The sequence below is a fragment of the Pyrgilauda ruficollis genome, unplaced genomic scaffold, assembly GCF_017590135.1.
Source record: "Pyrgilauda ruficollis isolate IOZ18807 unplaced genomic scaffold, ASM1759013v1 scaffold2, whole genome shotgun sequence".
In the NCBI taxonomy this organism is placed as follows: domain Eukaryota; kingdom Metazoa; phylum Chordata; class Aves; order Passeriformes; family Passeridae; genus Pyrgilauda; species Pyrgilauda ruficollis.
The window spans coordinates 1269607-1290155 of record NW_024519206.1 but is presented as its reverse complement, the minus strand read 5'-3'; the positions used below and the strand labels follow the sequence as shown (position 1 = coordinate 1290155).

Genomic DNA, 20549 nt, shown 5'->3' with positions numbered 1-20549 from the left:
CTTTCCAATGACAGTGTGAGAAGTATTTTCATGCTAGTGTGCCTTTATAATTTTTTAATATATCAAGTGGGAAAAAGCTCTGTTCTTGTTCCTAACAAATACTTTTGTATACTGAGCTCACACAACACACTGTTTATGAAGAAAAAGGGATTATACTGCATTTGACAGTTATAGTGCTATAAACTTTCATCTAGACCAAGCTCACATTAAAAAACCTTTTAAGTGTCACTAAAAAGGCACAAGAAAGCCATATTTACTATTCTCTCATTAAGTCAGTACCATATCAACTACAAACCTGAAGAGCAATAAACATATTTGAAACACAGACTGTTATAACTTGAACTCAGCATTACAGATATTGAAAGCTGCTCCCGTAACCCTCTGCACACCTCCTTATCACAGCACAGCTGCAGGGACAGACAGCTCACACATACAATAGATATTGTTATGAATAAATGTGTCAGATCATTCAATAATTTTTACTCAGATGATGCAGTAGAGAAGAACTGCGGAAATTCCTTCATAAATTGGCCACCCACAGTTTTCCCTCCTTTGTGGAAAAGCTACTTTTAAAATGCACAGTTTGGGATGGAAATCCACAGTTGTTTAGTGACTCCTAACTTCAGGGTGTCAATCACATGAAACATGGGGTTTTTTTCCCCAGCCTACTCCAGAATGGGCTCATTGTACAGACAGACATACAGCAGACAGATGGCTGCAGCAGCAAGGCACAAGGCAGCTAAGGCTGCTCTGTCTGGGACTCTCATGATCACAAGCCACACGTCTCACATGGAGGGCCAACTGTGGGCCCTGTGAGGGCTGATGTTCCAGTACCTCCCTGGCTCATCTCACCCTGGGAATTAGGCTGATAGTACAATTTTAAGAGGTCCCTCAAAGTCGTAGTTTCATCTCTTTAGTTCGTTACCAACTTTAGTTTAGTTTGTTACCAACTGAGTCTGAATCAGTGCTGTGATGGTAAATTGTTTATTATTTCTCTACCAAGGCTCATTTTTAGTACCTTATAAGAGAGAAGGACTACACAAAGAAGGCATATCCAGCAATTTCTGTGGAGGAGCTCGATACAGACAGACTCAGATAAAGCAGCCATCACTAGGGACCAGGAGAGACTGACAAGGAATGATAAAGGAGTGGAGCAGAAAGCTTAACAGGCATCTCCAAGCACGACAGATAAGAATCATTCCCAGGCCACACAACGTAGAGTCCATGGGGAAGGAAAAATAAGCACAAGCTAGTTGCAAACTACACACAGCTTCAAAAGTGCCTGCAGTTTTGCTCCATGGTATTTTGATTGCCTTTATCAAGAAATGCTTGTCATTGCTTCATGCTGCGTATATATGAAAAATCACATCTACCTTCATCCTAGGTGCTGCCTGCGGGCCAGAAGCACGTCTTACACAGCTCCCTCATCTTCCAGAGTGACTTCTCACACCCATCTTAAACATGCTCTCCAGTACTGGTTTGTATAGTAAATCTAGCAGGAGCCAAGCACAGGCGGAGCTGCATTCTTTAACAAGAACTCCCACACCAGAGGCTTTGTTTTTGAAGCACCAAAGTCTCTTCCTACTGAGAACGTAACCATGTAATTTGAATTCTCAAGCTATTCACTATAGCATGGCACAGAAATAAGAAGCACAATGCAATTACAAAAAAAAACCCCACATATATAATCACTAAATGTGAGTGCATACCTTCCCTGATAGCGGTAAATGGGGTTCCTTCCTCTTCTTGTAATCTAATCACCTTCAATGCCACCAGCTTTCCATTTACCCTGAAAGGGAAAGAGGGGAGGGGAAGGAGAAATTTTGAAAAACCAAAACTATACCAGAAACAGTATTTCTTATAATAGAACTTATTTCCTATCATGTACTTATTCAATTTCTTCCTGTCAATGCCAGTGATTCATCTACAGCACTGTAAGAAGCACTTCATAGCTTCCATAATGTCAACTTTATTTTCACACTCAGATGCAATCCAAGAAATTATCTTAGTTTTCTGTGAGTCAGTCTGTTTCCTTTCTACCAGAGCTTTGTTACTGAAGCTTTGTTAAGAAGCAACTCATTGTAAAATTTCTGTTGTCAAGTATCTGTTCATTATTTGATCAAAGTGCTCAAAGGAAAAGGCATATGATTTTCATCAATCACTTCACATGCAGTATATCCAGATTTACACTGCTTACCTCCTTCCCACTGCATGATACACATTAGTATAGCCTTCAAAAAGATACAAAGTTTGTGTAATGAAATAATTCTTAGGTAATTCTGGCCATTTCCCACTAGGGCAGGATTGTTCCTGAGGCATATTCTTGACTACATGGCTAAGGCTACTTTTAGATTACAATAACTATCATTTATAAGTTTAAAAATATTTTGTGCTCCAAGAGACAAAAGTTCATTTTAGTGTAAAGTCTATTTGTCTTGTTTCATTTTTAGCATTCAAAATTTTACCACACATTAATTACATTCCAGGCCTTGCAAAAAATCCAGTTGGTTCAGTTTGTCCAAATAAACTCTCACAAAAATGGAACAAAGCTGATATGCATTACTGTCTTCAAGAACAAACTCATACCATGAAACTTTAACACACTACCCATGTACAACAAGCAATGTGAGGATAAACTACCAAAAAGGCATAACACAGTTTTAAAAAATTATTGTTATTATAATCATTAAGATTTATTTCTTAAAAGCAAAATTCTCCTTTACGGCCACAAAGCTCAAGGACACATAGGAGCATTTACACTCCTGTGGTCATGGAGGCAAATCTCTACTACAAAAGGGATGGCCCTAGAACATGTATTAAATTTTCAAAGCAAGATATGGAAAACTACCAACTCTGAATTCATCTTCTCCCTCAGGCTCATAATTTTTGCAGTTACATGAGTTCAGTGTCGGATGGCCACTGTCTTGTTTCTTCTGATTATTCCTCTTTCATAATTACCAAAAACTCATTAGCTCTATACAGAACATTACACAATGACTCTGAGCAAGTTAAGAAACCTTGGTTATCAAAAGATGGTTTACTCATCACCTTCCAATTAGTCATAATATTCAGGCTGGCACCAGTTCAAGTCTCAGGCCACTAGTCACTGTTGAAAGGAAATTATCAGCTTAACTCTCGTGTATTTCTCTTTATAATTACCTTACATATTTTTTTTTAAATTTGGATTCAAAGAGGATTTATGGCATCAGAAAAAGATAAGCCTTGCCTCAAGTAACTTCATGTGTCATGCTCAGACAGGAGAATGAACCATGTTAAAAGCAGAAGGACTGATGATAGACATGCAGTTCAGAAACGTGTAGTTTTCAATTACTCTGTCAATCCACCACCCTACCTATCATATACTTATTACTTAGATATCTGAAAAAAATTGAATCTTTTGCAACAGATGAAATAACTGCAGGAGGAATTTAAGTAAGAAAAGCAAGATCATTTTACAGATAAAGAACAGGACAGATGCTGTGTTCAGAGAAGGCAATGTAAAATACAATGAAAAAAGAGGTCAAAGAAGTATTAAGGAAACAGGGATATGAAGTCTCTTGATAGAGAAGGACTAAAAACATACAGCATTGTGTAGCTTATGTTCTTTTTAATCTGAAGTTCTATATTCCACTGTTTCATGAAGAGAAATATAGAACACAATAGCAATAGTATGGAACCAATTTCAAAGAATTCACAGTTAAACACAGTAGGTGACCTGTGCTTTTTAGTTATCATTGCCCCTTTGTCATTGGTACCTGTCATCATCTTGATAGATATCATGGCAACTCTTAGTACTATCAAAATAATCAAACTAATCTCAAGTAGTGTTCCTCTGGGGATTTCATTCTCCTCTTTAATACAATTTATCTCCAACATATCAATCTATAATTTCCATAACACAACAGCCTCCTTATTCATTCTCAATTACTACCCAGTCATTAAATTTTTTTTTCCACGTAATTTTCTACAAACAGGAGCATATAAAACTGGAGATGTGAGAAATTATGAAGTATCAATTAAAGAGACAGGGTGTTTATTCACATCTTTAATTATCCTCCCACTGATGCAATCTCAGGGTGCAGTTAGATGATGCTGAAAAGATGAGCTAAGGGCTGCCTCACAGTATAGGTTTCTCCTGGTTAATCCTTGCCACACATCCCTGACACTGCCTTGTATTTGCTCTCATTTCTGCTGGACTTTACAATGAGATCGCTTAGAAAGCTTAAATAGAAGACTGGCCCTTCCAAAAATAATTAAATAATATTTTTTTAAAAATTATAAAGGCATGAAAAAAAAAGAAACAGCACCAGCAAATACATAAGAATGGGGTCCACCTTTTGAGAAGCAATGTGCCATGGGATCAAGCCAGCTATGTCATGAAATTGCACCCTGAAACTTGTGATGCCATGTCAAAATATTAATTGATAATTTCCTTAGAAACAACACTGAAAAAAGGAAACCTGGGTAAAATTACCTCTGCAACCTATCAATACCTGTCTTTGCAGACTCCAGAAGTGATCAGATAAGGTTAGCAGAACTCCTTCCAGATATTACTTCATATCTGTCTTCCACAACTTTCAAAGCATGCTCAGTATTTTCATTATTTTCAAATCCAAGAAAGAAACTGACAAGCAGACTGCCTTTGAGACAATGAAAAGGCAACACCGCTGACTCTTTTAACATCTAGGATTCATTAAACCACCTCTATTACTCACTGTCCAAAGCAAACAATTTCACACCTTCTCAAAACAATACACTTCACTGTGTCAAAGATTACACTCATCATCTTAGGCCCATCCTGTCAAATGCCTCATTAGCTTCTATTAAGGACAATATTGACTAAAGAATTCTTATTTTCTAAGCCATCCTCCCTCCTAAATTAACTTGCTTTCTCTTTCTCATTGAAACACCTTCAGAGAAAGTACAGAACTCTCAAGCCTCTCTAATTATCACTTTAGTCTGAGCAAAACACCCACAGCTGATGGACAGCTTTCCAATTTATGGAAATTCCTCACTTTAACATTATATAATTTTTCTAATAAATTCTGATTATATATGCAATGTAGGCAAAAGAAAAATTAGTTCAAATTGCTTTATGCAGCATAAAGTAAAAGTCTGCATATTATAAAAAATACAAATGAGCCAGATATTACAAAAAATGCTAATATAATGTGTCATTCTGCATTTTCTAAACCAGCATATATCAGCACTACCAAAATAAATACATTTATTAAAAGTGACCATTTATGAGAAAGTAGAGAAAATTGGAAATTATTTAATGCTTTAATGCATCATTAAGGACATATAATACTGATGAATATAAAGTAACATGATTTAATTGGCTTCACTGGGGATAATGCTGATGATGCCACATAGAGAACAAAAGAGTACAATAACACTATTTTCTCAAGTTCTTCAGATATATTTAGATGACATAAATGTTCTAAATATACACATTTAAAAGAGTCAATTAACATAAAATCTGCCAATTCTGATTTCAATCTGTTTATTTAATACTGAGTTTTACCACTGGCTGGAGTTGAGGTTGAGCTCATAATTTGTGCAAGCTGGGGAACACTTCTGTAAAGAAAAATCAGTAGATGGTATTGGGATGATGCTCTAATTTGTGATGCAAACTTCAAGAAACAATTCTTACGAAGAAAAATAGCTTTCAATTGTTAAATATTCATTTACAGGAAAATCTCAAAGTTTGTTTATCAAACCTTGAGAATATCTAATTAGATCTAGTCTGTAGTGATATTAATGTCATAAACAGACTCCTAAAACTCCAAACAGACCAAGGGGGCCTAATGAAATCAGGCTCTGCCAGAAATTTCCTTTGAAGAAACTTGACAGAGGTGCATTCACTTTAGCTTTAGTCACCTCTGATATTCTACCAATGAGTAACTAATTCCACATTGAGGGAAACACTTCTTTTAGTCATTAACATAAAAGACAGTTCAGTGTAAACATGGCTTATATTATATTTTTCTTACTAAAAAGGACTTATATTTCTAGTTTACAAAAGCCACTCCCAGTCCTGCTAAAGCCCTATCACATAAATTCTCAAGGGACTAACACAGGCCCTGAATTTCTCTTTTTGAATCCCACCATCTTTTAACCTCATCCTAGACAAAAGTCACCTTGTCTTAGTAGAAACCAGTGGATTAAAGATACTTCATAATGCTGACATTTATTAGGGCTGAAAAAACAGAAGATCAAAGGGTTTCATGAGAGATGAAGGATTTAAATTATTAATTAGTGCTGTCACTGGAACTTAGGAGCCAAGGCAGTCTCATACAGAGAGTGTGGCAGCCCCCACTTGAGCAGGAGCAGGTAAGATAAGAGTTTACCCCCAGCTCACATCAGTTCAAACTACCAAGCAGCTCATCCAAGCACAGGGGCTGTACTTGGCCTGTGCCTGCTGGAAGGAGTCTCCTGGGAAGGGCAGCAGGCAAAGCAGTGCTGAGCACCATCCTCCTGCACACACCTCACATCTCTCATACCCCACTGGAGCGCATAGAAAGAGAAACTAAACACAAACATAGAGATATCCCTTATAAATAAGGTGGCCTTTTACAGCTGTGCACACTGACAGTCACAGGGGATCTGCTGAGAGATGCCACTGATCAGCAAACTGGAAAATGCAATGGTGCACAATGGCAGCTGGCAAATTAATTCAGTATTCTCCCTACCATTCCAGTCATGCATATATGGCCAATAAGGTGCTACCCAGTAACTCTACACATGTATGTAATTTAACTGTATTCTATCCTAGTTTTTCTACCGAGCTTTCCAGGGCAGTCCTGGGTAAGTAATCAAATAGACTTACTTTCTTCAGTTTTTGAGATAATAATACTAAGTCACTTCCTTAAACTGCTTTGGAGGTTGAAGCACAGCACATATAGTGTGATGTTCTTTTTATATATTCAACTATGGAGAAAAAAATTCCCAATATTTATTTAAAATGTTGAAAAATTCACTCAGTAAGTTATCAATATAGTCAATGATTCATCTTCTAGTTAGAATCCTAGTAATTTATTTTAGTACTTACTCTAATAATTTTTCCACCATTTGGCATTGTAGTTGAACATCTAGTTGTCATTAGTTTTCTATCTAATTCAACTTTAAGTTACTATTTTTGTTAAAGATTTACAATGCTAAAGATTTTTTAAAAACATTTTATAATCCCATGTCATAACTTAACAGAAAAGTCATGTCATAACATAACAGAAAAATCAGTTAAGGAAATAAGTTAAAAAATGAGGGGGGGAAAAAAAAGAAAGCCTAGTTGGTAACCATAAAGTGTCTTTTTGCAACCCATGAATATGTATTCCTTTTCCAGCCATCTGTTATCCTCAGATGAAAAGAGGATTTCATTTGTAGGACATTAATTTCACACAATTTTCAAGAAATAAATAAAAAGTTAGGAAAGTTTATGTCATTAAGTCAATATGAATCAGAGTAGTTTTGAAATATCAGTCTAAATAAATTGGCCATAACATGAAGAAAAACTTTCTTGTGAACTGGACTGTTGTACATGAAACTTATGAGGGAGCTTGTGAACACAACGCCTCACATGGGCATAGAGTAAAGCGTGAGGAATGAGTAAAAAATGGCAGCTTGACCATGGCAAGCTTATGGCACTTGCAACAGATTGAGCATAAAAGACAGTCAGAGTCAAAGAGAGACAAGTAAAAGAATTTCTGCAACTTCAGAAGCAAAAGTCAGAACAGCAATTAGTCCTGTCAGCCATCTTCAGTGAAGGTTTCAGCATCATAAATATAAAAATCAAAATACACATGCCATCCCTTTTCTTGTGAGCAGCCATCCACAGCCATATCTATGAAATATTATGGTCAGCTATATTCATAGCACACACTGCAATACATCATGCCAATAGCAAACAGTGGTAGTTCCCCCTGATTATTCAAAGATTCCCTGCTGCCTCCAGAATAACACAGCATGGAAACAACTCCAGTACGGAGCATGATGCCTGCCTGAGCATGATTACTCTCCACTTTGCACCATGAACTCCCTACTGACTTTTAAGGTGAATAGTAAAAGCTATTGCCTTTGATGGAGATAAACATCAAATTCCTGGACTCCCTGAAAAAATACATTTCATCTTTGGATACAAGTTGGAGTCACCTTGAAAACAAAAATTCAGATTTTGAACTGAAATGGGAGAGGTGTCTGGATGGAAGGGTTGCCCTATATCAGCAGCCTTTGAGCTCTTGTTGACAGCACCAGCTTCTACTGTGCTCTACTCTGTGCTCAACTGATCTCTCATATTAATAGTTTAAAAGGATTGGGATCAGAATTCATTAAAACAAGTGTTTTATTAAGGGTAAGTTGAAATTATGTAATTTTGTGATAGGGAAAATAGGGAAAAATATCTTGATGGAGCTGTTACAAATTCTACACATTTTTGCAATACTGTGAGCACATGCAATTCAGGAACGATGCCCAAAAAGGTAAAGGTACAGTGAAAAATGACACGGACAGTCAAGAGGCAGATCAAGATCACGGCTGAGATACCACTGGCATGCCTCTCAAAACACAGACACGTGCTGTGCTAGCAGAAGTCACAGATCACATCTCTTTAACTGAGGGAATCTTTTTTAATTCTTTGCCTTGAAGGGCAACTGAACACAGTGGGAGAGGATGGAAAGCACGCCAACACAGAAAATTGCCAAAAGCACAGGTTTTTCCCTTAAGTGCAATATGCAGAGTTCCCAGTGGGGGAATGCAAGGCCTCCACACTGCTTTGCAAGGGGCTCTGGTTGGCAGCAGCTCCCTTGTGCTGTCACCAGCTTCATCTCCAGACTCATAACTCACATCAACACTTATGTGCCACAGATCAAGCCAGATCCCACTGCTGTATGTTCAGGTAAATTTATAAACAAGTTCAAGAGGAAGCAGGAAGACACACATGTCAATACACAGACAGGCAGCACTTCCTCAGCTCAACCACACAGTGAAATGATACAGGAATTCAAAGGCCACCCATTGCTTTGCACCTACTGTATGGCAAACGTCCAAGGTGTTAATCAAATACAGAGTCAATGGAACCTGCATCATTTTTTACAGTGTTACCAGTAAATTACTCGGCCCACTTCTCCAAAATTTGACATTAAAATAAATCCCTTCAAAGTCATCTGAATTTCATGCAGTAAGCAGCCTCTTGTGGTTTTATACAACTCAGTAAAATATGAGAATCTAGCCTGAATGAAAGTAGAAAATGAACATGCCAAGATGAGTTTCATTACACACGTCTGATGTGCAACACTTGAAATCAAATAGATTTACCTATTGATGCTACCGTCAGAAAAAAAATGACTGCTTGGCTGTTTCCCTATAAACAAAAAAGCCCAGCCTAAGAGACTACTGCTTCACTTCCCTCAATAACACAGTCCTCTTCACTCTGTTGCTTCTTCACCCCAGGGATTCATTTTTATCTGACTACAGAAAGAGAAATCCATCATCCAGTAAAAGGAATTAGCCCATTTCATTTCACTTTCCTGGAATACAACCACAGATTCTCAAAAAAAAATAGAAAAGCAATGGGTTTTATAGGAAGACAAGGGCTTGGTACCATTTATCCTGCTCCAAGGTGCAAAAAGCCAGGATTGTTCTGAAAGTAAGTTACTGCACATATTACTTTAAATTTTAGAAAGGGAATGGCTGATTTTGTCTCTTTTCAGGCAGGTATGCATCTTTTAGACTCCCCAGATAGTATGCTAAGATTAAGAATGTTTTATTCCATCATTATGATCAGCAGGGGAAATAATTTTAAAAGCTGAAATGTATCTCAGGAAATGCATAAAAAACCCCAAACTCTACTAGTTGACACACGCAGCTGGTGACAAAAACCGAGAAAAATAATTCTGAGTATAAAGCATCATTTAAAATAGCTCAATGCAATCTTAAATGTTCCATCTGTAACTACAATTAGGGAAACATCTCAGAAACATTTTGGCAAAACAAAGAAATCAAGCATTAAAGTTGGTTATTAGGGATTCTCAAACATTTAGAGCAAAATCCACTTGTAGATTTCTACATTCTTCATTGTGTCATGAGAGCTTAATCCTTCAGCAGTCAAACTGGGCACATACCAAAATAAGCAGACCTCTTTTGCTCATGTGTATTCCCACTGAGTCTGTAGGCAGGGGAACACAGTGATGCATATCACAGTCTCACCCTACATACCTATATCAGAGTCTAGAAAAAAAATCTCTATCTATTCCTGTATAATTTTAAGATAAAGCTATAAACAATCAGAGCTAAGCTGCCTGAAAAGCAGCAGCCAGGTCCTGGTCTCAGCCACAGAGCCATGGAATTGTTTAGGCCGGAAAAGACCTCTTATCACTGAGTCCAACCAACACTGCCAAGCCCACCACTAAAACATGTCCTTAAGTGCCACACTTGCACATCTTTTAAATACCGCAGGGATGGCCAGATCCAATGCATTCATGCATTCACCCCAGACCTGTTCTCCTGCATTCCCCAAGAGTCCATCACAGCAGTGATGCTCTTCCTTCTGCGGGGATCCCACATAGGTCAGAGATTCCTCACCTTCTCAGGGGCACAGAAGAGGTAACAGGGCTACATCACCTCCACAAACAAGTCCTTTTGAAATAGCAGATAACACCTGTAGTGTTTTCCAAGTTCTTAAAGTACAACCTCTTCCTGCCATGAAGTAATTGAACTGCCTCTCTAGTTCAAGAAACAGAAGCCTGGACTGGAGGTGCTGAATCTCAGTAGTGCTGGATAATATGGAAAGTATGCAATTGTCAGTGGGGAAAAAAAAAAGTCAAATTCAAACAGGTGAAAGAATACTACTATAACAGTAGAAATACTCTCTGCATATGAATTCTCAACCACACTCTACTTACAAATACTTTTTTTCAGAACACATTTTAAAGACCTTGGAGAGGATGTTAGAAGGCAACAGGACAAAGTCATACACAATTGTTATAACTCTCACTACTTATTCAGGGCAAGTGTTTATAACAGAGAATGCAGTGTGCCCAGTAATTCCAATTTATTATTCAAGTACCATTAAAATCATTGAAGTATATCTTTCAGATTTGCAGCCAATTCTACTAAAATGAGTATTTCTAACCAATCTACATTTCATAACATGTTCACTAGTAATGCAATAGCTTCAGGGAAGGGTTTTGCTTTGTTTTTGAATTTCAGTCTGTTCCACTGACTTATGGGACAGTCAGTGACTCTGCTGCCTTAGTTCAGTCTTACTGAAAGCTGAGACACATGGACTGACTGACATCAGATACTCACTGTGATTTTACTAAAGGATTATAGTAATTAGGCACAAGCTGAAATCTATACTGTTTTCTCATATTACATAGACCCCAATAAAAAGCTTACACATGTATAATGTCTGGAACTTATGGTAATGCATAACTGAGCCATTAGCAACACAAAGTAATAGCGTTCCTTGAAGAACCTGTGAAAGACAATACCTGCAGTGGCATGGCAGAAATGTGAATATTTCTTCTACATTTAAAACATGTTTTTATTCCTATCAGCTGTCATAATGTTTGTCAATATCTAAGCAAGCTATTGAGAGATGAGGATACCCTCATTCTGATTTATTGCAAATATTCAGAGAAAAAAGATAATTTTCAATACCTAACCAAGTTAATGACCCTGGAAAATGTTAGTACATATTTTCTTTTTATCAGTAGTTATTCTGTCCCATGCCCATCGTGGTATTCTCTGCCAGAATGGCAGTGTTGTCTCATGTAACATTGACTAACAAAAGTTTTTAAATAAAGGTATCACAAGTACCAAATCCCTCTTGCACCACTGCTTTGTTATTATTGGAAATTTGATTATGAAAACTTCATTAAATATGTCAAACGGCACAAGACACTCTGCTTCACAATGGATAACTCTGAATGGAAGATCTGGCTGAAGAAGTATATTTTAAGTGTGTTTACTAAGTTATTTTATGCAATATAAAAGCACTTAGGGCATTTGGGGATAAAAAACTGCAACAAATAACACTGAAGTGGCTGAAAAAATACGTGACATGTATAAAGTAGATTATTTTGAAGTACAGTAGTTACAACAATTGTATATAAACTATTGTAAACAAACTAAACCTAGAGTAGTCCAAAATTCCATTCATTCCCTTCATGCTGTTTTATTGAACTTTTTTTAATAATGATAAACAAAAGTGAACAACTTATCACATATATTCAGCATTGCTCTCAGACCATCATAAAACTCTACCTGACAGCGTATTTTGCTCTTCCACCTAGAAATTAATTTGGTACAGATACCAAAGAAATAGTATGACACTGAAGTGCAAGCAAAACATCAGATTAACAAGAACCTCATCTTGTTCTGGTGTATGCAATTTGCTACCTGTGCAATATGGTCTCAGACACTTTCACTAGAGCACATGGCAGTCAGTAGCACTTTGATTCACAGGGATCTATGTACATGTTCAGCAACATCAGTTGATACTTTCTGCTTATCTTTATTTACCCACAAAATTAAATGAAAACACCACTTACTTGCTTTTTCCTTTGTATACTGTAGCGTAGGACCCTTCCCCTAGTTTTTCCAGTTTTTCATATGAGTCTGCTTTTCCAAACTTAGGGCTTGTAGGCTAAACAAAACAAAAAAGAAGACCTTTCAGCATTGCACCCATAACATTAACTGCTTTGACTCAGCCTTTAGAGACCAAATATCATTATCAAGGCTCATAGGTGTGCTGGTTTCCAGTAACCAGCAACAAAAAAGTAATTAATAGGGAAAAACCATTAATATTTATTTAACAACCCGGATGGTAGTTGCTAATATCAACCATACAGTTTCATCACTGGATATACCAAAAAGATTTTGTTCTTAACCAAAGAGATGGTCCGGTTTTATTTTTCACATATATCACTTCATAGAGGAAAACAGACCATTAACAGCTAAAGCATCTTGTCTATATTTAGATATCTAAACAACATCCTTAATCTGCCGTACAAAATCAGACTACTAAGGCTGTTTAATAATTCTTTTCTTTCTTATCTTTTTAGACTAAAGTCCATTCAAAAACAGTGCTCTAAGTATTCAATGTCCCATTAAATCACACATTATTCAGAGAGTGTTCAAAATGCTACAGGAAGGCATCTTCAATGATGTCATCTTCTGAATTATGGTTAGAATCTTCAGATGTGGATATAATCATATCATACTTTAATGTGCATTTTACATAGTTGATAAAACTCCTGTATCCTTAATATGTTCAGCCTAAGTGAGGAGTCTAAAACTGAACCAAGCTAAGGAATGATTCTTGCTCAAAAGGCCAGATATCTCAGCTGGCCTTTTTGACAGACTGATACTTCCCCCCTTTTACACAGTTCTAACTGAGAATAAATCAACACTACAAAAACAGAAATTCACCTGACATTAAAACTTTCTGTTCTGAAATTCTGAGAAAATGTTTGACTTCTTTGAAGTGCATCCTGTTTTCCCACATTTCCCCATTTTTCCAATTGTCTGGAAGGAAACAGAATTTTTGTTTTCTCCAAGAGCAGATGGACACTGCAAAAAACTGACCTGCAGCTGCCCTTAGCAACACCTACATATCTTTTAGACTGCAGTGCTCAGATATCCTTCCTGTCCTCAATCAACCAAAAGATCATAGAGAAAGTTGGAAGAGTCAGCACTAGTACTCAAATCACACACAGTGACTGGATAATACTCTTGTTAAATGCTTCAAAGAAAAGCAGAAAAGAAAATCCAGCATGGTTAAGGTTGAATTCAGCTGGGATGAGCTATGTGCAGCTGCACACATGGTATCCTCACATTTGGGATCCTATGTCTGATTTACAAAAAGTATCCATGTATCAGTTTTTTGAAAGGAAACAAACATTACAGTACAGGGCACATCTGTGTGTAAATTCTTGCTAAGCCATGGTTGAAAGTTTTAAATCAACTGACCCTAAAAATTACTTCTCTTTAAATAGGCAGAGGCATCCTAGGTGAGCTGGGTGGTACCTCATACTTGTTCACCACACCTATTAACCATTAGCCAGAAAATGCAAACGTTCTCTTTATTCAACTATTCTTCATTTGTCCTATGCAAAAATTCTGGCATTTTGGCAGCTATACACATTTTTTTGATATCAACATTTTAGCTTCCTATTCAATGGTAAAAGGACCTACATATGTATGCTTGCAAAATTGAGCCCTTTCACCACTCTCCAATACAAAGAACAACCTAATATTATTTTGCTATCCAATTCCTAAGTATTAGTAGATTTACACAAATTTGTTGTAAGAAAACTCTCAGATCTTTTTCCTGCTACATTATTTGGAACACTTCATTATAGATAAGGCAGTAATATTCTTGGTTTCCAATCTGTGCTTAAGAAAGCATTCTGCCTGGTTAAAATAAAAATTTGGATTTTTTAAATCACAGTTTTATTACAGATGTCACTAATAGAGGTGAGTAAAATATTTATTCAAGTAGACTTCTCATTTAGCTATCCAATTATGGACTAATGTAACATTAAAAAAACTTCAGAAAATAAGTGGTTAGATGTTTAAATGTCTTGCATATAATGAAGAGGGAGCACAAAGTATTTCCCAGATTGCAGGATGCAATGAACACACAGTGAGTAGCTTTGTTTGGAGTGGAAATGCTGCCCTAGTTAACAGTGAATAGTTCACTGTTGGCTTCCTCACAGTGAGACAGAGAAAGGATGGAGTGCATACATGTGTTTCACATCCATTCTTGTTTTCACACTAAGATTTACTTTTATTCTCTACTTCTGGAAACCATAATCTAAAGGTCACAACAACTTGTAAAGCCCTAACATCTTGATAGGAAACAGGATGTCTTTAATCCATCACCACACAGTAAATCATCAACAATAATTATTCCTACAACCTCAAGCTCATTTCTGTGTAGTCCAGCTGCCAGAAGCACAGACTGAAAGTCATGACTTTTGACTCATTCTCCTCCTGGAAGTGCTGTGTCCTCACCAAGAACAGGCAAAACTAAAATCTGGCATTGGCTGGATTGGGAGGACAGTTCACTCCTGAGGGGGCAAGGAGAGCCCTGAGCCCTGGGCTCACCCTCCCCACCAAACCCCACGCCTTGCCCAGTGCCTGCTGACGCTGGAGGAGCCCAGAACCAGCCCAAACCCCTGGCTGACACCTTTCCCTGCCCAGCCTACAGCCCCTCTGCAGCGCAGCTCCGCTCTGCTCCCACGGCACCATCGGACTGCATCGCCCAGCCTGTGAGATCTCCCTTTGTGAAAATGGACGTTATTTTTGCCTGCACTTGCAATCTTTAAAGGCTTATCATTTTTGAAGGCGTGTGGTGGAGAAAAGCATTTCATGGGATTTTATAAAAAAAAAAAATTCTGAGGCAAAAGAATATATATATAATAGTATAAATAATTTGTGTGATACTTCTTAATGAAATGCCAAAACACTAGTCATATTGCAATCATTTTAGACAATGAAGGGATAGCTTTACCATTTCCCAAAAACTTTCTCAATTTTTTAAAAATGAAATCTCATACACTAATTCAAACTTTTAATTACAAATTGCCTATGAAATTAAGAAGTTCAGACACTTCTTATATTTCCTTTTATTTCTAGATTATAAAGGAGGTCAAGACAGACAGAAATAATGCAAAAATGTATAACTTTTCAAAACTTAAGTTTTAAGCTTATTCCTTTAAGCCTTTAGATTCCTTTCTAAATAAAGGAATATAAATCATTTGAATTTCCACATGACTGCTGAAAACTATAACCATTTCAGCCTACTTTCTTTTATTATTACAGTCCCTCATTCATATAGGTATTTTTTCAGCTTCAGAGATATGAATTTTATTATCCATATTTCTCCACATTAGCTTATCCTTTTCAAAAATTTCTGCTTTAAAAATATTATTTGTTACAGCAAGGTTGGTGTCTTTTTTATTAAATGTTAATATTAAAATCAAATCTAGAAAAATCCACTTTTAATTTCTTCTTCCAAAGCATTTTATTCCTTCTGGTAAAATACATGGGAATATATATACATAGCGATTTGTGTTTGTTAAATCACAGGAGTCCCTTACTCTGCCTGGGATGTGGTTGACTGAAATACACATAGTGAGTGAGACATATCCAGAGCACATCAGATGTGCTTGCATCAGCCACTGGCAGACATCACAAGCAGCAGACTCACAAGAAATCCCCTGTATTTTACATAACTGGTGCAATCCCCCAGTTTGACCCAGACAATATTTCTCAATGGAAAAGAGTACTGGTTTTAGTTGAACACATGTATTTTGTTTTTTCAAAGCTTCTCTGAAGATCTAACCTTACAATACTTCTATAGCTATTATTTTTCCATTTCTCTTGCTCCTTCTTCCTGCTTTTTGACCCTCTAAAACACCAACAGAGAATCACAGAATTATATGGGTTTGAAAAGATTTTAAAGTCCCGAGTCACTGTGAAAGTCAGCACAGGGTGTGGTAGATCATGTTACCCCCAAGAGGACATGGGCAACTGGAGCACAGAACAATACAGATCTTTCCCTTCAGGAAACTCACTGGGAATTTTATTTGTTTGCCTTCACGTTTCGCTTTCCTTGAAAATAGTTTTCATTAGGTATCTTTCTTATCATAAGGCTACATTTTTCCCAGTGCTAGATTAGTCTAAGAGCACCACTGAGCACAGAAGTGAACATTTTTAGCAGCATGGCTTGCAGAAACCAAGATTAGATATTTTTTCCCCTCTGGTTAAGGAAATACAGATCATAGTAACAAGGATAGAAAGAGTATGCCAAAATGTTGAGTACAGAAATAGAAGAAGCTAGTATTTCAAACTGATGGGAGAGTATTAAAAATAACAAAGAAAAAAGAAATGAGAAGAAACTGTCTTTTCTGACCACGTTGTTTCAAATGGCCATTTAATTGACACAGCCTGTAGGAGAGATAATGGGCTTAAAACAAGGTCTTGCAGTATGAATCCTTGCACTACACTGACACGTGAATACTTCTCTTTCTCAGATTTTTCAAAATCTATGTAATAAAGAAGGCTTTAATGGAAAATTACACTGAAAATCACCTGACTATTCCTATAGAAGCTGTGTGGGTTATGTTCTCATGCATTTTTCATAACTGCAGAACAGCTTGTGAATGTCACACTTAACTGTCACACTCCTGAGTCTAAGTTTTAAATAGATCCTTTTCTTTTTTTTTTTTATTTTTAATTGGGAGATATCAAACGTCAATATAAACTACCATCAAGAGAAAAATATTATTTTCACAGTACTTCTGTAAATTAAAGAAAATCAAAAGTGAATATCTGCTTTGTTATACACCTCAAAAGAAATAAATTGATTGTTAGAAAAACCTGAAAGAAAAACTCAGGCCAAAAAGCTCAACTGAGATTAAATCACAAGAATGACAGATAATAATTATTTTTTAACCATTTTGTCTTCTTTGTCACAAGAGTAAACCTTCTTTCACAAAACCATATGCTGTTTTCACACTAATTGCACGTTGTATCCAACCTATAATAATAGGCCAATTTGACCATATCTTGAAAGTGGGACTGTTTTCTAGGGCAATGTTCAAGGGATACAAAGATGTTCAAGCATTCAAACCAAGCCTCAGTCTCAGTTCTCCCACTCTCTGATCCCATTCTGCTGCTTGCATCTTCCTAACCCTTTAACACACAGCCGTAAATTAAGAGCAACCTGGGCTGAAGCAACCATAGAGCTCTCTGTGAAGGGTGCAGTTTTTAAAGCTCTTCACTTGTTCTCCAGGCTATTAGAGCACAGGAGCTGGCTCAACTGCCACATTTTATCTGCCTTTTCATCTAGAGAGTATCCTTTAGGTTAACGATTATTAACGCTTCCTTTGGGCCAGAACACTCCACTCTCTACCCCGAGCTCTGAAATTATCCTACCTCCATAAAACATATCAGCCAGGGAGGGTGCAGTTCCCCTAGTAATTAACAAGTTCCTAACTGGAGAAGCTTGCCTACATCTGAAGAGGAAGTGAGGCAAGATTGGCACAGCAAGTGTTTATTTGGACAGACAGAAATGATGCCAAACTTTTGGGGAAAATCCTGACATTAGTGTCTATTTTAAAGCTAGATTTCTTACACAATTTATTTTCAATGTGCTAACAGGATCAGTAGAATCATTATAGGATTCATGCTTTTTTGCTTGTACTTTTTGGAGGAAAGCTGCATGTATCAGGACTGAAAATTAATAAAAGTTACAGAAACAGAAAGGTTGCTGTCCCAAAAAGAGTACAGAGTAAGTGTAGTAAAGCATTGCTTATTGCAATTATTTTTATTTGAATGTTTGGGGATTTTACATTTATCTGAGTTAGTAGAACATTATTGTTTTGCTTGCTTTTGTTTTTAAAAGGTGACAGGTAGGAACATACACCTTTGCATTTAAATTCACCACCAGGGAGCTTAAGCTATTCAAGGAGATCACACTGATGTGTATCACTACATAACTACATCTTGAGCAGATGGCTACTTTATACAGCTTGCAATATTCCATTTATATATGGTGCAAAAGTACTATTCTAGTGTATAAAATGTGTACTCTGAATACACCAAAACTTTACCTTGCACTGGAGAATTTGATCATGTGTCTAAAGATCAGGGATCTCAAATAAAATTTTGAGATAATTAGAGTAAAGCCGTCTTTAAAAACCAGCTGTTTGGGGAAGAGTGGCACGTGTTTGCTTTTCAGTTGTGATTTTTTTGTTTTGTCTGGTTTATTATGTAGTATTACCTTTTCTTCATTTAAGGAGAAAAGAAAAGCATTTTCTTGCCTTGGCAGACAAAGGAGTCAGCATGAGATCTTCAGAAAGATAGACATAGACAGGGAGAGAGAGAGATGGATAAGTGTGCACAGCTATAGCTATATGTATATATTATACACACACAAACACACACATAGATATATATTGTGTTGGGATGGACCAGAGAAAAGGTTTGTCAAGCCAAATTCCTTTCTAACAGTGGCTGACAGGCAATGCACAGGTAGGAAAATGCCTGCTTCACTACCTCCAGGTTGTTCACTACTCTGTTGTGATAAAGGAATAATTCTGTTTAATTAATTCTGTAATAATTCCCATAATAACATACAATCAGCATAAAGAGTTTGGAAATCTCTCCCATAGATGTTTTCTTAAGTTCAAAGTAAGTAGAAAAGGTGGAAAGATTCTATGTAAAAATTTTAAAAAAAAAATCTTGCTGTACAAGAAAAACAAGAAGTGCTAAATTCTGTCTGTACACTACTGCACTAATTAACTACACATGAATTCTACCAGGTTGCAATGAGGTGTGACATTAACTGCAGAAAAATACTTCAAGTTCAAAAGCAAGAGATTTATTTTCCAAGTGACAGTCCGTGTGAAGATCATGGAGCTCCATCTTCCCCAAACCTCTGTGTGTATTTCATCTTTCTCGTCACAAAGTGCAGTGCATTTCAAAGGTACGGACAACACAAAATGGGCAACACACCACCTGCAGAGTATTTTGTAATCTTTACCAAACATTGAAACTGATACCTGTCAAAGAGGTGATAAAGCTGCTGAGATTAATCAAAACTGAAACTGACACCCCAGGGCATTATAAACAAGGTCTGTCAGGTCACATCTTGAAAAATGTTATTTTTCTGAGACAAATAAAGGACTTTTACCTGAGCAGAAGCAGTGAGTGATATGGAGACTGCAAGCCTTGGCCATGCACCTTCCGTAAGACATCACTTCCACACCTGATGGCTACAGGGGACTTCACATGTTGAAATGAAAAGACTAAATGGAAGTCTAACTATAACTCAGTTCCTCTACTAAACAAACACAGAAAGAGAAAACGGAAGGTAGCATATCTCTATCAGAATGTCTTAAAATAAAGCTTGCAGAAAGCAGAGCCAAAACTGAAAAATAACTCCACAGCTGTAGCCCACATGACCCAGAGGGCACAGCATGTTCAAGAATATTTACAGAAAGTAAAATGCTTATTCAAACTGGTATAGCCTATAAAAGAGGAGAATTTCCAGAGAACCAAGTGTGAACTCAGTAAGGGAGAACATGCAGCTGACTTAGAAGAAAAAGATGTAATGATCAGAAGAGCAAGTAGCAGGGGCATCTGCTACACAACCCTAAACCCTTTGTTAATTCAAGTATAATTCAGAACCACAGAATGATACATTTCTGCAACTAACCACACGGGTATCACTCAATAAAATGTGCATCAGGGCATCTACTGCCTGAGGCCATGTATTCAGGTTCTGGCAATGGGAATAAAGCATCTTGATCTTGTCTCTGGAGGGCTGAACTGAGGTCTGCCAGGCAGGACCAGGTGTGACCTGATCAGCAGAGGGCTAACACCACCTTTTGCTGTGAACTGCTCTTTCCTCTTCATTGGCATGAACACTTTCATTATTCCACATGCTCTTCCTTGTGAGGAAAAGTCAAAAATTACTAACAATGCCTCCAAGCAAAAGGAAAAAGTGAGTTCATCAAACAGAGCTATAAAAATCA

General features: G+C 37.0%; 1 protein-coding gene across 1 annotated transcript in view; it reads right to left on the bottom strand.

The window, feature by feature from the left end:
* CDK14 (cyclin dependent kinase 14) overlaps positions 1–20549 on the bottom strand; it is a 313331-nt gene that overhangs the window by 206956 nt on the left and 85826 nt on the right. The window contains exons 4-5 of the mRNA XM_041466561.1: positions 12552–12646; positions 1710–1789 (exon numbers count right to left, since the gene is read on the bottom strand). Coding sequence (XP_041322495.1) covers positions 1710–1789; positions 12552–12646 — 175 coding nt within the window. The remainder of the gene's footprint in view (positions 1–1709; positions 1790–12551; positions 12647–20549) is intronic.